This window comes from Echeneis naucrates, chromosome 21 (genome assembly GCF_900963305.1).
Source record: "Echeneis naucrates chromosome 21, fEcheNa1.1, whole genome shotgun sequence".
In the NCBI taxonomy this organism is placed as follows: domain Eukaryota; kingdom Metazoa; phylum Chordata; class Actinopteri; order Carangiformes; family Echeneidae; genus Echeneis; species Echeneis naucrates.
Window position 1 is genome coordinate 12,225,570 of NC_042531.1, and position 18,107 is coordinate 12,243,676.

The 18,107-nt window shown below is 40.6% G+C and overlaps 1 protein-coding gene across 1 annotated transcript; it reads right to left on the reverse strand.

The window, feature by feature from the left end:
- Window positions 1-475: 475 nt before the first annotated feature.
- On the reverse strand, window positions 476-14,719 carry trpm2 (transient receptor potential cation channel, subfamily M, member 2). Its single transcript, XM_029530030.1, has 32 exons — window positions 14,550-14,719; window positions 14,135-14,303; window positions 13,844-14,024; window positions 12,698-12,864; window positions 12,406-12,586; window positions 12,228-12,289; window positions 11,956-12,156; window positions 11,018-11,120; window positions 10,370-10,491; window positions 9,351-9,741; window positions 8,837-8,961; window positions 8,623-8,752; window positions 8,391-8,536; window positions 8,097-8,209; window positions 7,745-7,843; window positions 7,402-7,621; window positions 6,917-7,035; window positions 6,708-6,840; window positions 6,247-6,418; window positions 5,870-6,050; window positions 5,547-5,728; window positions 4,744-4,876; window positions 3,803-3,890; window positions 3,500-3,584; window positions 3,257-3,402; window positions 3,106-3,170; window positions 2,982-3,011; window positions 2,798-2,884; window positions 2,624-2,702; window positions 1,937-2,038; window positions 1,520-1,636; window positions 476-1,407 (listed from the first exon to the last, which is right to left on the reverse strand). The coding sequence occupies exons 1-32, from the start codon at window positions 14,717-14,719 to the stop codon at window positions 1,291-1,293; spliced, it is 4,416 nt and encodes a 1,471-aa protein (XP_029385890.1). The 3' UTR covers window positions 476-1,290.
- Window positions 14,720-18,107: the final 3,388 nt, after the last annotated feature.

Genomic DNA, 18,107 nt, shown 5'->3' on the forward strand with positions numbered 1-18,107 from the left:
TGCCTCTTGAGAAGAAAAAAATCCAGTGGAAATAATGTAAAGTAAGGGGAAAAGTAAAGTGAGGTAGCCTATCTTGGGGTGGAAGTGCAAAAGTGTGCCTGTCTTTGCTACTTGTCACTTGTAAATGATAATTGTAACTAAAAGCACATTTTGGACTACTGCTGCTGAGGCAGGTTGTTCTTGAGACCTAGGAAAGTCTCCCCTAGGCTGGAGCTTCACGTTAGTTTATATAATAAACAACTGAGAATTAATTTAATTAAAACATCAAATAGCACACATGTCACTGAGTTCACTTGACTGAGAGAAATCCTTAAGGTTTCCAGGTTGTATTTCATTTCTTGGCAGAAAAAGATGGGAGAAGAAAAGCAATACTCAACTCAACTTTTAATAATAATTTTAATAATCATAAATGCAAAAAAGATTGTGATTGTTACATAAACTGCAGCATAAACCAATAACTTGACCTGGAGGAAAAGTGAGCGGGTAAAGTATTGTGAGAACTTTTACTTAAATATAAACAGTAATATCACTAACTTGAAATACTCTTGGACAAGTGAAAGTCCTGCATTCACAGTTTTACTGCAGTAAAAGTGCATAGAAGTTTCAGCAGCAAAGTATATATTAAAAGTAAAAGTTCCTCTTCTACTTCTTTTTTTTTTTGCCATATAGTACTTTTAAGACATACAGTATGTCTTATTGTCTTCTCAGTGAAAAGTCCACTTGTGAGCAGGATTCTAACGTCTAGCTGTTCTAGCTGTAGCTTTTTAGACTACTCTCCCACACGTTGGGCATTTTCTATGTATAACATTGTGTGGTTTTACATAAGATAATGGTTTGCATTATGGTTTGTTTTGTGATAAATGCACACAGTGAAAGCAAGATGGTTAAATTCACCGTGTATATTGATATTCTGATACTGATGTTATACAGTGTATTGTCAGATAAGATTAGTACGATATTCCCTCTGAAACATAAAAATAGATGTAGGAGTTGCATAAGGTGGAAATATGCAATTGCAGCAATTTAAATATTGTCCTGTAAGTATTAATTCTCATTATGTGCATTAGAATTCTTAAACATATCTTTGTGAACCACACAGTGTGTAGACTAAACATTCAGTTTATTTCCTGTTCTGATTTGAGCAAAGTGTAGTGAAATCATACACAGCAGCGTGTGCTTTACATCTTCACTGATTTTAGTGCAACTGATTTCAATGATGACATTTTTTTAAAGGCCACACTTAATGAAAAGAAATAAAGCTATTTATGCGGAAACCAATGTATGTCTAAATCAGAACTTCCTGTTGTGCAGCTCAGCAACCAGCCGCAGAGAGTCTCTTTGGTTTTGGCTCAGTCTTGTTTTGCTGCTCACCTCCTGCCATTGGAGAGAACCGTGGCTGCTCAGCATCTGAGGAGAAGATGATCAAAAACAGCGAGCGATAACGCATCTTTTGTTTGACATCTCATAAAAGCAGAGATCTCCAAATACTTTTAAGACAATACAACCATACTTTTCTCACCATGTTATTGATATCTACTATCACCTGGCTTGTTCTGGCCAGGTGAATGTTGACCACAGTGGTTTGCACCCAGGCATTATCTGTGTTTCTGGAGTCATCCACATAACCCTCAAACACCTGAAACACAGTGACAAGTTCTTCAATGATTTTTAACCTATTATTATCCATGGTGTTCATTGAAGTCTTAGACAGTACCCAAATAGACAATGCTGAACTACAGGTCTAATCCTTCCAAAAGGGTCCCATGATTGGAGCGAAAACTGATCTACTACTGCATCGGTGAAAGTATTTATTGCACAGCTGCTTTATTGGAGCACATTTTTTTTCACTTGGTGCAAAAGGGACAACCAAAGGACAACCAAGACTTTGTTGTTGTCCTTAACAAGTTTCTGTGAATGAACTAAAATGTTGACCCACCTTTGTTCCCTCTGATAGTTTTGTATTGATCTTTTCATACAGCGTCTTTCCCATGGTTCTCTTTAGCATCACTGGCAGCTGATCAGCAGATTGGACAGGCCCCTGAGGGTTCAATTCAAATTATCTTATTGGACTTTTCCTGCACGTGCATAAAACCAAAATCACACCACTCAACACTGCTTGCCAAAATACACCCATCAAATAACAAGAGAAAATTTATGAAAAAAGTAAAAACAGAAAATCTTTTCCCACAATCCTGGCATATTTAAGGATTTTATGCTTGAGATGTGTCATAACACTTGTGTATGGGCACATTGGCAGAGTGAATTAAGTGTTGTGTCAAATATAATCGTGGTGACAGCAGGATCTTCTTAACTAATCAGCTTCGTCTTACTTTACACTGCGTTAAGAGAGTTTCACACTTCGAGCATTGCTACCTGAGGTGTTTTAAAGAGGGAGATGTTATTCCTGGAACTGAACTGTGCACTTCCCTCTATGAAACACCACATTGGGGAGACCACCCTTTGAATGCAGTAATCACACTGGGGTTCGTCATGTTCTTGTACCTGAGAGGTTGTCGTGCACAAAGTGTGAATACTGATACTGTTTAAAAGAAAAACATGAACCATGGTAACCTTGAGTTTTTTTGTAATAGCTAAAGCTGACCATTCATTTATCCAGACTCACCCCAGGTAAAGCCAGTTTTCCTTGGCTCTCGTCCCAAATAGCCAGGTACTCCATGACAGATCTCTCACTGTCTTGCCACCTAAAAATCCATTTTCAAAATCTTAGATGATGCCATGCAACATGTGGCAGTGAAACATCCTCTCTCAAATGCACTCTGAGGACATGAGGACGTACCGTGTAACAACAAGGTCTATATTGAGGTTTGGACCCAGCTGACCAAGTGCACCTTGTCCTGTGATGCCAGTCCGCCCTTCTGGGTTTCTAATGACAGATGATTTATATCAGGCATTAAGACTGGCTTGTAGGGTTGCTACATTTGTGCCATTTGATATCTTGTACATCTTATTTTGTATCATACCTGTATTTATCCAAGTCCTCACATTCTGATCTGTTGTGAGAAAGAAGGTATGAAAGAGAGGGGCAAAGTTAAAAGTTAAACCGGAACAAACCAGCATGTTTGACCTTTCATAGTGAGTGCATACCTGCCCGCATTGTCCCCATTGTCTTCAGCGGCATAATAAACTGGCATGTATGAGCTGAAGCTAACCTAAAAAAGAAAAGACATGAAAACAAAACAGGCGTACGCCTTTCAGGGCAGCTGGTTACTTTGTGGTGGAAATATCTATGAAATACCTCCCACGGCACTTTCTCCTCAGGCACGGGGAAGCGTGTGATCTTGCTGTTCGGATAGTGAAACTGACGAGCATTCACATGGAAGCTATCCTCATTCTCTGACACATTTCTCATCGTGTCAGGGGTCTCATCTGCTGTTGTTGATGCTGCAGGGAACAACAGTACAAACAAATGAAGATTTGACATAAAATATATTTGACAAATGAAAATTAACAATGATTGTGAGTGAACTTGGTTGCTAACACAGTGACGGTGCTTCTTTTGGCTCAAGTCCCTGAGGTTTCAGATTATCCATAATCCACTGCAGGGCTCTGGTTGACTGGCTGACCTGATGAAACCAAATAAAGTGGGTCAAATATTTTTGATGACTGTTTCTATAGCGCTGAGGATGATTGGATTTTCACAGGAGGCATCCAGAAATACAATTCAACAAACACACATGGTTGGATCATCACTTCTTAGCATCAAGCCTTACTCCCACAAAATAATGTGAAATGCTACAGACACAGGTGCAACATTAGAGATACAAAAAAATCAGGTCACCACCTGCTCCTCTAATCGAGCCAGTCTTTTCACCACGGCATCAAAGCTGTACTCATCTTCCCTCTCCAGCCGTTCGGTTATGGTGGTAACCCTCAGGAAACAGACAAGCACAATCAGCCATTTGTTTGGTTGTTTATATATAGACCGTGCTGCTGCATTCAAATGTTAAATAAAAGCTTTAACACCAATAACAAGACTGTCCATGAAATAGAGAACTACAGCCAACTGTTGCTGATCCTATTTTGCTTATATTATTTTGCTTTGTTTATCTTTGTAGAAAGAGTGACAAAATAAAATAAATCGCCTCTTCAACCGTTATGCCCATATAATTGCACCTACAAGCTAGAGAATCCAACTCAAGGTGAAAAGAGACAGTTTGCACTGACATTGATATACCGTATCAGCCCCCTGTCAGTGTAGCATGGTCTTACAGGAGAAGAGGCTGTAGTTTCTGTTCTGGAAACCACATTTATTTTGGGCATTAACCGACACCCCAAGTCTACAGCTCCTGAAAAAGCAGCTGCTGTGGACTGCGGCCCCCCTGTGGGCTGTGAAGGTGCTGCAAGTTGGTCCAAATTGATTCGCACAGCATCACAATTTTGGCTACTTTTATAGAACGTTATATAAAAATCAAGTTTTAAAGGTTTAAGTATATCTTTCAAGGTCAAAAGCATGGAAAAAATAATAGCTGGCTAACAACAGAAATAAATGAAAAGGAGGAAAAAAGACTGATGATGAATTAACACCATCCTGTTCATTGCTGAATGCTTCATAATTATCATAATAAAGCAAAAGGTGTTCTGAGAACGTGTTATGTGACCGATGTATGGTTTTGATGTGTGCTGCCAACATTTTTGAGAGTTTCATCTGCGCTGTGAGTTGGAAAAGGTCGAGAACCATTGTGAGAGGATTGTAATGCCGTAGCTTCAACACATTTCATTTACTTTTGGGCTGTGTCCAGGATCCGTCGCTCTGTGCTCTGGATCTGCTCCTGCTGGGTAGACAGCAGGTATCTATCTTTCATCAAGGCCTCCCATGACAGCAACTCCTCTTCCTCTATCTGAGGAAGCTCATTTTCTGGAAAAAAAAAAAAAAAAGTGCCATAGGCAACATGTCACTGCCTTCCTTATTACTGTAGATATATACAATATACTCCGAAGTAAAACTCTTATTAAAAAAAAAAAAAAACGGCCTTCAACTGATATGCTAAATTATCAGCTGATACACCCTGAAAATAATATTGTATGGGAACACTAAAAACTCTCTTTAAGTAATATAATTAGGTAGCTAGCTAGCTAAGTAGTTTTTTTTTTTTTTCAGGGTGGGGATAAAGCAAAAGAGTCATCAACCAGGCATCACTGAACTTCTGGAGAATCATTAGGGTGAACATTAAAATCAGACAAACATTTTAAGATCAGGACAGGAACCTAATTCCTGAATGCCACATAGATCCAATATGCTATTGCTACAGATGCAGCTCTGTTGCCATTGAGATGGTTTAGATGAAATGAAAAACAGGCTGATTTTGCCAAAGCAGACCTGGGAATACACCAACTTTTCTTCTAGGGTACAAAAACAATAATTTTCACTCATGAATGCTTCATCGTCGTCCAGAAAGAATAAGAATGACTGTATGAAAAGAAAAGTTTTTGACACGGCAACATAGCGGCAGCAAAAGCGGCAGTCTGCAGCATCTCATCATGGAGTTAACTTCAGAGAAGGCGGGAATAAACAATTCAATACTTACTGAAATTCTTGCAGATAATAGGAGGCCTGCACAGCACCACGCTCCTAATGAAGATGTAAAGATGGCTGAGGATGATGAAAGGTGGAGGAGCAGCTGGGCGGCTGTGGTACTCTTTAATTAGCTCATATCTTTGAAACTTCCATATTCTGTCTGTGTTGTCCTGCACTTCCTGGAATGTAAAGCTGTGGAGGAAAGCAAACAGATGCCATGGATAAAGTAGCGACAACAACCAAATGTCAGCGTGTGTCACATCGTGTTGCAGTAGAAAGCTCTGGCTGATAAAATGATGGGTGAATAAAAAGAGAATGCTGAGTGGAATTCACTTGAAGATCGCTATGAGGAGGTTGAGCAACAGTATGTTGGCAAATAGCAAGTAAACACAAAGCATAATGATGGTGAGCCACTCGGGGAAGGCTGGTGTTTGGTTTCTATTCAGGACAGGACACTTGGGCTTCAGAGGGTCGGTGCCATTCATGCTGCAGGAGTCGATGTCAAACTCAGTGTCTGCAAAAGAAAAAGAGATTGTTTTCCTAGCAGCCATATCAAAAAGAAACAAATATCTTAGGCGTCAAAAGAGTGAATAATTTGTCCTTGACATAGTAAAAGTAAAATAGTTTTATCTGTAAAACTTTTTTTTGTTGTTGCACACAATAGTTTAAACACTCCAGAGAAAGTGGTGCTGCTGTCCACCTTCACTCACTGTCAATATTAGTGGGAAAATTCCCAAATATGATGAGGTAAGGCTCATAAACTGCCCCACGGATGATCCAGTCCAGCCGATCTTCATTGTGGATGAGAATGCCCTGTTTGGCTACGCCATAAGCCACCACCCAGATACTCAGCAGGAACATGAAGAAGAACATATCCATCATCTGGAGAAAAATCAGAGCAAAAAGTGAATAATGTAACCAGTGACATGTGAAGTACATTAATGCATTTATTGCCTAAAGCTTCACTTTTCATTTAAAACTTCAGAATGTTGTCTGCATAGAAATGTCAAAGCAAACGGTTCTTTAAGAGACTGTATATTTAAACTGGCAAGTTTCAGTGCAGACATAATATTCAAACGGTCTGCAGAAGCACATATGCTTGAATGAATGTATTGATCAGAGGTTTTGCAGCTTAGCATTTTGTCATTACATTTGAATGTAACACTCTCACCATTCTCCTGACTATGATGATTTTGGGTCCCAGAGTTCGACTGATAGTGAAGATGGCCATGAGACGGAGACAGAAAACCACGAAATCGATGCAGAGGATGATTTTACCCACATAGAACAACCCAGACGTCAGCCTGAAAAGGAAAAACATGCTAACAGATAACATGGATGAAGTGCCTGAAATGTTTGTCTGGGAGGAAAGAAACACACCTTAATGCAAGGCCAATAAGAAACAGGAGGATGGAGAGAACGTCTAAAATATTCCACAGGTCGTTGATGTACATCCTGGCTTTCTTTCGAAACCCGAAGCCATCAGGATCATGAAACAGCTGAGATGAGAGAGAAGATGAATTACTGTATGAAAGACTTGGATGTTAGCGGTGTAGATAATTATTTGAAAAACTAATAGCTTATAGATGCATACAGAACAAAGCAATAACCTCAGTGGTTGATTGAGAATAAATAAATAAATACAATAAAGGGAGAACAGTGAAACCAGCTGTGACTTTCTCTTTTTTAGGATACTTCTGTAGCATGAATTACTCTGATATGCCCAAATATAACAGCAAGTTTTTTATGTATCACTTTAAGAGTATCTTGTATTCACCCAGACGGCCGTAAGTTTTCTTTGTAAAGATGTTTATTCATTTTTTCGTGTTTCTTCATGTGTATGCGTCCGTTGCCGTCTCTCTCACCTGTCTGATCTCTTCACACACCAGAGAGAAGAGCCAGATGTAGAGCAGCATCTCCCATACAGAGGGCATTGTCTGGAAGTCGATCATCAGCACCACAGCAAAAAGGAAGAGGAAGGCGAAGTACGACACAATGCTCCAGTAAAACTTGACCTGCGGAGAGCCGTACAGGCAGACTAGTCTGGACCAGTTGCTCAGAGGCTTCAGGCGGCTGCAGGAGTCACTGTGGACAGACAGGTCACTGAGGGCATGAGCAGCTGTTTGACATCTTTAGCGTTTCCCAAACTGACCTGCTGGTGAAAGACTCCAGGTTTTTAATGGCATGGGTCACAAAGTGTCTGCTTACTTGTCCTGAATATTTGTCCTCAGTATACTTCCTGTCACAGACTCCACTGTCTTGATCTCCTCGTTCCTCTCCGTTTCTCTCTGGATGATCTCATCACACCTGGGGAGAATGTGACGGGGGTGCAATAGAGACAAGCAGAAAATACATTATTATTTTATCAGATTTATACAGGGTTTTAATTTACATACAATTCAAACCATTCACTCCAGGCTTTGATAAATGCACCATGATTCAGTTATGATTAGTATAAATTATGTGGTGGCCCAGCGGCAGTAACTCCATTTCCATTTCACTCTATTTCTAAGTGTGATTACTAAAGTTGATTTATTTTATCACAACCAGTAAGTCTCACCTGAAAACCAGAAAGCCAGTGTAGATAAGAGGGAAGAAAATCATGCAGATCATCACCCTCCACACTGGGTTGTCCACAGAAATTTCACCACACCAGATTTGAGTCAGAAGAGCCTGGAAGAGAGATATTTTAGCAGCCTGTGTCTCACCATGTCTCTGGTAGTCACTGCTGAAATAATGTAGACGTATGAGAATTAAAAAGAAATGTACACTAATTTACCAAGTTTAATTGACAAATAAGTGGTACAGTATATACATTTTATGAATCTTAAGAAACTACTTGAGGCATTTCCACCTGAACACCTGACTGAGCTACGAAGTTTTTATCATCAGCTTCCAGTGCCAGTCTCAGACACGTTGTCCTTCCCCAAGATGGTGATGCACGAACCAGCAGCTTCTTCGCGCGCTCTTCATCACTGTTGTAGCACTTGCTGAAAACACCTGCGGCACACAAGACTAATTACAGCCCTGTAAATTTACTGTGGTTTGCATGAGGAAAGCCACTCATAACGTCAGTGGTATCATACCAATGGCATGTTTTTCATAGTGATTGGCGAGTTCTTGCATGTCTGCGGCCTCGTCGGCATCACTTCCTTCCTCTGCCATTTTCTTCAGGATCTTACTGGCAGCCAGAGCAGCAGCCATGCAGTCTCTACACTGTACAGATGCAAGCTCAGATGTAGGTGCAGTGGTACAGAACATGTTTACCCTCAACATCAACAAGTTCACTGTTTACATCACCTGCTCCCAGGCAATTTCAGCGAGCGCCTTGTTATTCTGGATGACAGCCCAAAGGAAAAGGTCTTTGCCTGGGTCTCTCCTGCCCGGGTCCCTCTGAGCTTCAGTCCCGTCACTCCTGAGTGGAACTTGAGAGTCCGTTTGACTTTTAGACAGCTAGAGGAGAAGTGAGGAAATGTGTTCCATTAACCTTATGGAGGATGGCTGTAGCCAGGATATCAGAAATGCTGATGCACTCATCTAAATTATCCCAATTATCCAATTTAATAACATTTTTTACGCTAATTTAGTTATTTAGTTATATCTTAGTTATACATCCTGAATTTTATTTCTAACTGTTTCTCAACACTGTGAATGAAATATCAGGTATGGTAGGACAATACTGAATCCCATAATAATTAACCTTTTATTTATTAGTTTTGATTGTCAAATGGTTTTCATTCAAAGCTTGTGTACTTGATGTTTTTGCCTACAGATTTGTGGCCAGTTTCACCGTTTTAAGCAAACCTTGGGAGACGACGGGTAAACAAACTCACTGATAAAGATGCATCCTCCAGAGTCATGTTGAAGTGGAACGTCATGGTTGAAGGAGGGTATAAGGGCTTGGTGAAGTTGCCAAGAAAGTGGCGCACCTCATCACATACATGAGTCATAGATATCATTTCACCTTGGCCTGAGTGAGCTCTTGCCCTGATGCCAAAAGCCTGCCGCCTGCTGCGAGAGCTCTGGACCCGCTTGGCCAGCTTGCGGAGAAAGAAGCCACCAGGAAGCTGTCTGTAGAGCTCACATAGGGTTTCCTCGTCCTCCAGAAACTCCCTCAGATTCACACCGTTCTCCAGCAGCAGACTCACAAACTGAGGCTTGTTTCCAACAAGGGCTGAGAACATGGCCCAGTGGAGATCACTGGACTGGAGCACAATGACAAAGCAGGAAAGCAAAACACAATCAGCACCCCAAGAGTCAGATTCATTTACATCATACAGGTTCATAAACATAGTATGAGGAGAAGGAATAATTGACCTTTTATGATATAGTCTGTCCTAATATGATGCTTTGCTCTTTGCCTCTTGCATCATAAAACCTTTAGGCCATGAGGTATTTTTGTTTAAAAGCCTATGGTGATATGCTGCAGCTGGTGATTAGAAAATGTCCCTCAATCTTCAGTCTAACGGAGCTATGTTCACCATTAACTAGTTCTTTATTAGCATGCTATTAGATTTTTTTATGAATTTATTATAAAATAAAAAGCGTTCATTGTGCGTGAGCATATTCTCCAATGATGACATCATTACCTAAGGTGTAACCAGGAAGCTCTGTGTGAAGAAAGGGTGATTTTAGAATGAGGACATATCTGAAATGACTGACCTCTGTCCATTATATCTGCTAACTGCCCGCAACCTGGAAATAGGTTGAAGATGGATGAATGAATGAATATCTGCGTTATATCTAATTTATCTTAATAGTGATGAACAGGATTGCACCCCCGGATCAAGCTTCGAGAACGTTCCCACGTCACATCTGCTGGTGTTGTTGTACCTTCCACTGACTCTCCTCCGTGAAAATCTCAGTCTCAGCAATATCCACTCTGTTCCAGGCTATAGCCAACTCCAGCTGCCTCTTCCAGCTCTCCACCCCTTGTGACTCGCTGGTTCTTGAAGCTGAGTGGGAAATTAATATTGACACAAGTTTTGCTGAAGAAAAGCAGAAGATGACTGCTGCCTGGAAATGTATTTTAATTACTCCAGTGGAGCTCAGAGAGAAACAAGATGAGAATCATGATGATCAATCGAAACATTAAGTGAAGGTCCATACTGATGGATTAATTTTACTTTTGTGCACTTTGGTTCCCACTCTCCACCACAGAACGCTTGGTTCACTTTCATAAAGCCTATTCATGATCGTCGGGAGGACGAATAAGTTTTGATTTAAGGACTGCATATTCCTAAATGGATCACGTTTGGCTATCATTGTCTCTCTGCAAAGATAAGCAATTGCTAATGTGAAGATTAATATCTATGTAAGTTTTTGATCTTGGTACACTCGACATCACAGTCCGGTCATACTGTTATATGAGAGGCAGCATTGTACTTGCTAAGAGCTGGTTTGGCTGTAAGTGCTCCTGTGCTCATATCATGTGCTGTGTTCTGAAATTACAGTCCAGTCAGGGACTAAATATACGCATACCTTTGAGAAGTGCTTGAAGCATAGCCAAATCCACATCCCCATGACTCTCCTCATTTACTCTGAATACTGTCAGCAGGTGTGGCATCCTGATGATGTCCTGAATCTGTGACAGAAAAACAAACAGTATTACCAGTTGAATGGAGACAATTCTACGTTTGGTTAGTGCAGCATTTTAAAATTAAAAACAGATGTCTTAATAGGTGATTCAGTTGTTACTCCAACAAAGAATGTAAAACAGGATCTATCACCTCTACCTACTAACCTGGACAGGAAACTGTTCATACAAGGTGAGCTTATAGAAATGTGGTATTCGGCTAAACCTGATTTATCTTTGAACTCAATCTCCATTAAGCCTCTTTGAATTGATTAAGATCTGAAATTCCTAAGTACAGCGCAGAAAGTACCGTCTGGCTTGAAATAAAAGTTTAGCTCAGGGCAGAACACATTCATTGACATTCTAAAGGTGAGTTAGACAAGATAATTGACGTCACTGATGACTCTACATTAAATAAGGAGCCGGCAGCCGGTTATCTTAGAAGAAAAGACTGGAAATAAGGAAGAGCTTTTAACTTGATTCTATCTGTAGGCTCATATTTTGAATTGCAGGAAGTTGTTGGATATTCAGCCCTTAATCTCTCTCTTTTTCATAAAGATTGATTTTTTTGGCCTGCATTAGATATAACTGGAACTGCTCTGGCATTGCCAACAAGGACCTTGTTGCCTCCTGTGCCCCTTAATGTTTTTATCATGAGTGCAGCAGGTCTGTCAATCTGTGTTATTGGTACATATGCCTTAATCTAATCTTTAATGAAATTGAACGTTAATATATTTAATTGAAATGTAGAGGATGAAGCGGTCTGCAACCTTCTACTGGTTCTTGGACCATTTCACCCTGGAAATAAATTGTTTGGAGGTTGTTCATCCATCTGTTCACATACCATCTTGGTCCATTTTATGATCATGAGGTCAGCAAAGCGTTCATACTCTTGGCCAAAGAACTTCTTCAGCAGCTGGTGGATGAGGCCAATAGTGACCCGGGTCACTGGCAGTCCTGCGACCTGGGCAATAACATCCGCTATTCTCCCGGATCCCTCCAGGATCACACAGGGCGTCCCATTCAGCATGGCATTATATATAGTCTGGAAGAAACATAAAGAGTCAGACAGGACAAAACAAAGGCAGAGGAACAGACTGGAAAAAGATGACTCACATTCAGAGTGCCTGGTCCTCCATCCAAAACCACACACACCACAGGGATGGTTACACCACTTGCTGGATGTTGGAAGATCAAAAAATCATTAAAGGAAGGAAGATGAAAAGGGAGAGATTTGAGACATTATCCAGAGTGAGTTACTGCTTTAATGGCCACTGCAGCAGCTATATTTAACCTTTGTTTCCAAGAAGCTTTCTGGAAATGCATTTCTCTAGACGGCTACGCAATTCAATCTCCACGCCATAGCGTCCATGAGTCCCATCATCTACCAGCAGGAAGTGGGTGTGGTTGTTATCAAGGCAGGACAGCCGACCCTGGCCATTGACATCCATTAGATAATGGGCTGGGAAACAACCCTGCAGAGAGAATGTGGTGGAATGGGAACAACAGGACATCACAATTAGATTCCGTATTATCCAAATAAATTCACCTTGCCACAAACCAGCTTTCAAATTTGTTTAATTTACCTCAGAAGACACCAAAGCATCCCTGTTGTGAATGACTCCCCATGTTGCCACTCCGATAGCAACAATCTGGCCCTGCATGGAGCTGCTGCTTAGGGCGTAGTCCCTGACAGCCTGTCCTACATGCTTCATCACTCCTGTGTGGGTACCACCAGTGATGATCCACGCACCTTTGTGCACAACAACATGACCAATGATAGGTGACCACGCATATGAAACAGGTGAACACCTCATTCCAACACTATGGACTTTAAATTTTCAGGTCTTATGAGGTCTCTGGTCATTGTAGAGTGAGGTTGTCTTCAACCAGCCATTTCTGTAGCTTTATAATCAGTCTTGTTAGCTAACTGCAGTGGCTGAAAACCTTCCTGTTCATGTGGGAATTACATGGGGCTGAGGTAAGGGTTCATCCAAACCAAGCCGGCTGGCATAACAATCACAGACTTTGGTGGATGATTGGAAACTGTCTTCCCATTGAAGATTTCATTTGATTTCATTTGAATTGTTGGGGTGCAGCACAGCAGCATGGTGGTTAGCGCTGTTGCTCCAAAGACATGCATGTTTGGTGACTAAACTGTCCGTAGGTCTGAGTGTGAGTGTGAGTGTTTGCTTGGCTCTGTCTGGTGGCCCTGCGGTGGACTGGTGATCTGTACAGGGTGTACCCCGTGAGGGTGTGGTACATTCTGGGGGGGGAACAAAAAGCTAGTCAAAGAAACTGAAATGTTATTCCAATGTCTTAATACTTAATGTGTTTGGTAACTCTTTCTGGCACTGCCTAACCATCTACATTTTCCTTCTGGTATTTCTGAGGTGTAAGAGCTAATGACTGGCATCACAAGTGAAGTTAGACTCAGATAAATCAGAATATGCAGTACATGCAGCATAAGACTTTCAGTGAGATCAGTTTGCAGGAAAAGAGGAAACACTGCACAAGCTCAGACAGGCGTAATAGACGTCTACGGCATCAGTCGACAGTGTATTCAACCACAGGCCTTAAAAAAAACCTTTCGTTGCATGAATCTGAACATAGCTGGAGCATACAGGGGAGTTGAGAGATGTCACACATCCACACTCAGTCATAACTCACAGCCTGGCTAAGCATTGGTGCCTCTGTGACATCTCACATGTCTCTCTCTCTGGCTGTCTCACCTGTTGTCTGGGCCACTTTGATGAGTCCTCTGTGGAACGTGCTCTTTAGATGAGACTTCAGATAGAAGTTCTTGGCTCCTCCTGTCACTGAGATCAGCAGGTTTGGACAAGAAAGTTTCCATTGTTCAGTCAGTAGATGGTAGAGGACTTCAGGGCTGGTGTCTGTTGACACTCGCACATACTGAGGATGGACACGTGCAAAAGCAGACACAAAACGTAAGAGTCAAGGCGCAGAAACACACATTAACATACGCTCATCTTATATTACGGTCTAGAAGGAAGATTTTTCACCTTGCCCATCTTTTGTCCCAAACCATCAAAGCTGATGTCTCCAAAGGCATCTGTCGGCACTTCACGGACATGTCTGTGTTTGTCCCATGTCTCCCCTGTGAAGTCCTCTGGCTTGATGGCTTCATCCACATGGGCAGTTTTTGGGTAACCACATTGACACACATCCTCTCTGGCGGAGGAACGGAGGATTGTACATGTCACCCTTTTTTATGCAGACAGCTTTAATAAAGTAGCATCTACTGGAAACAACTAGCATATTCCAATGTCAAGTCACTGTCCTCACAGCAAATCAGGACAAGATCTCCTCTGGCATCAACACAGCGTATGTGTGGTATTGTACAGCAGCGGCAGCCGCTGGGGGTCTGCTTCAGAGACTTATCGTTTAACAAACACAGCACAGAGCAGCTCAGCCTACCTGAAATTCTTTTCAAAAAAGCAACATTCCCTCTTGCGGATGTTCTCCCTGATCCATGAGCTGAATGCACAGCGCTGGAAAGAAGGGGAGACAGAAAGATGCTTAGAGGGTCTTGCTGCGCTGATTGCCAGAGTGTGAATCAGCTGGGGCTCCACCTCAGATTCCCCCATCCTGGATTAGACTGTAGAGATCCGGCCCAGGCTGAGAGCCGACAGCCTAACAGGAGAGAAGGAGACTCTGCAGCTGGTGCTGTGGGAGCTGGCTCAGATTCAGCACTGCATCAGTGATGTCAGAGTCTAGATACAGCTGCAGGGAACCTGACTAAACCTCATTCATATCCGACTGAAAGTAAACCAGCACTAGTTCAGTATATTGCTGCAGTATTCAGAATGGATCAATAACAAACCAGCAGCATGTAAAATCCAACATTTTTTGAAAAACCAGGATACAGGATACAAAGCAGTAGTTTTTCAAGTGCTGAGGGGATACAAACAACAAGTACATTCATTCAAGAACTGTACTACACCACATTTATTAGATTTTATGCCACCACATTTATTTAACATCTGTAGTTTGGTATTTTGCACCTAAATGATTTACATAAAAAACATTAGACCAGTTCATAAAATATGTTAGAATATTTTTATTAATCCTCACATTAGTTATTGTTGAATAATGGTCACTGAGCACATGTAATAATAATTCTAACAGGCAAACACTCACCTTTGTCAAACGAGAAAATGTTTTATTTGGTCTGAGGTTGTTCTGCTGCAGCTGTTCAATTATTTCCTGTGGCTGGATCTTGTTCTCAGATTTAGGTAGCATGTCTGAAGAAGCAAAGCAAAAATAAACTCTAATACTGGCTGAAAGGCTGTACTCTGTGTTTATGCCTTGTGAAGGATGGAAGGAAGAGTGTGCAACTTGCCAGTGATGGACCTTAAGTATTCTGACATACGCTTTTATCTTGATGACACATGTCTTGCTGGGCAATATGCATCCTCCCATAAAGGGCTTTAAAAAAAAAGAAAAAGAAAAAGGAAATCACAACTCTTTTATGGATTTTTAAGTAAGGACCTAAAACTGAATGTCCGCACTGACACTATTTTAGTCTTCATGTTCTATATTGGCAGCAAATTGCTCTCTCTAAACAAAAACAGTGAAACTCTACCAGACCAAATCTCTACCATGTTGTCAAACTTTACATTACCATCAAAACAAGCAGATTTCTATGTTTCAAAATGTACACTTAGCCTTCAGAAAGGTGACTTGATGTAACATTCAGTTTTTTTCAGATTACAGGTGGAGGCTCAAATTTAACAAAAACTTGTCTTAAATAATGTACACTGAAAATATGATTGTTGTAGATAACATTATCCTTTTACCTGTCTTCAGAGCTTCTTTTCACACGCCAGCAGCACCATGATGTTCTGGTGCCTGCTTTGAAGAACACACACTTTAAGGACTGTGGAAGTGCAGTGTTTCGTGTTGTTTTCCAGGCGTTACAAGCACATGTTGCCAGGTGACATCTCCAGAGTATTTAACTGCAGGGATCTAGTTACTGAATATACTGGCTGAAACTGACTTTCTTCGGGTTATGTACATAAATTGTTCGTCATTAAAACTCTCATTATTTCTTTGATCAACGCTTTCTCAATGTGACAGTTGATGTAGGTCATAAATACAACTCAGCACCCTTTACATTAAACAAACAGAAGTGCTCAAGAAATATTTCAGAATATATCCTAAAGTTGCACAGTGTGATGTTAGTGTAGTTAAAAGATAATTTATTGTTGGAAAGAAGGAACTATATACAGCCAATAGTGAGGAGTGTTTTCAGTGAGGTGGCCTTTTTCTCAGAAATTTTTGCGACATTTTTTGTTTCACCACATAATTAACTATTATCAGGCAAAAACGGATCATTAATTGTATATATATGTATATATAAATATATATAGGGCAGCTATAGTTCAGTATGAAACTTCTGCCACTAGGAGTGTCTCAATCACAACAAGAACAAGACAGCAGGAGATGACGTCATGAAATAAGGTGGACTCATGGGAGTTGTAGTTTTCATCGACACTGAAAGTAGCTTTCTTTTTCAGGAAGCTTTGAGGTTCTCCTCCTGTCCTATAAAAACAGAGAGTCAATGACCAGCTATTTGTTAATGTCCCCAAACGCACCTCGGCTGTCGGCTTTCCACCGTTCCTATGGTGGCAGGTTGGCATGAATTCACAGCTGATGATGATGATGACGTGACATCCGGCTCAGTCACCAGGCGGCTCTTCACCTGTGGACATTGGACATCAGTACAAGCTCAGTCCAGAGAGTTTTAGGATTTTCTCTTATCCTGTTAAATCTATATGGTTTTATTATTTTGACCCCCAGCTGGTTCCTCCACTTCAGCAGCATCCCTTTAAAACTCTTACCATTGTGCCAGTGGTGTTTCGGCAGTACAGGCAGCTGGGTTCCCCTCTCTGTAAAGCACTGGGCCCACAGTGTTACAGAGGCTCCACACATGGCTACACTCTGAGATCAGTTCAATCCACCACTGCATTAAAATAATTAGCCAACAAACCAGGAGTGGATGTAACCTGAGCTGAAAAAGAAATCAGGTTTTTCTCTGCATTGCTGAATCAACAGCCAATTTAGCAGCTAAAGTTACTGAGATTTGAAACTTTTCTATCATTATAGATGATTTTTTTTTATTCTACCATATGAACATTTCAGTGACCAACAATGGCAGGAACTCCAGTTCACATCGTCATCGTCACATCACAGTGATCCAGAAACCTTTAGAAGAAAATAATTAAAACAGGTTGCAACTGAATTGTGGTGGAACTGTTAGCGATTAGATTTCTTCAATGAGCTACTTTATGTGTTACTGTACTGATATCCCACCACCAGATGTCAGTACACCACCACTGATCACAGGTAGGTACTCTGACCAACACTTGAAACAGTTACACGGATTTCTCTGCAAAGAAGTATTTCTTTTTTTTTATTATTATTATTATTATTATTTTATTGGGGTGTCATTTTTAGTTTTACTAAACAACAAATGTCTGATATGAAAGAATGAGTGATAGGGTAATTAAATGTTGCACAAATCTGAGTAGATAAGTGATCAATATCGTGAAATCATTTAGAAATCATCTTGTAATACCCAATATTCCTATCAACCTATATTATTTATCAAAAAATGTCATACATAAGGAACTAGAGTGTAATTGGCACAGCATGAACAATTTCTCTCAATATTGTAGCTTACAAAAATGTGAATACACAGCTCAACATTTATGTTATTATCATGACTATAGTCAGGGTCCCCCCATAAACAATAAATATACATAAACATAAACATAAACACACTCACACTCAGATCCCTTACGGCACAATATTTATTCAACAATATACAGATTAATTTCTCTCTACACATCAGACCGATTTTCAGTTCTTTATAACTTTATAACCTGCTCTCACTTTTGTACATTTGTTATTTACAAGATTTAAAATAATTTTTTCTCTCCATTTATACACCATCAATAGTACAGTGTTATC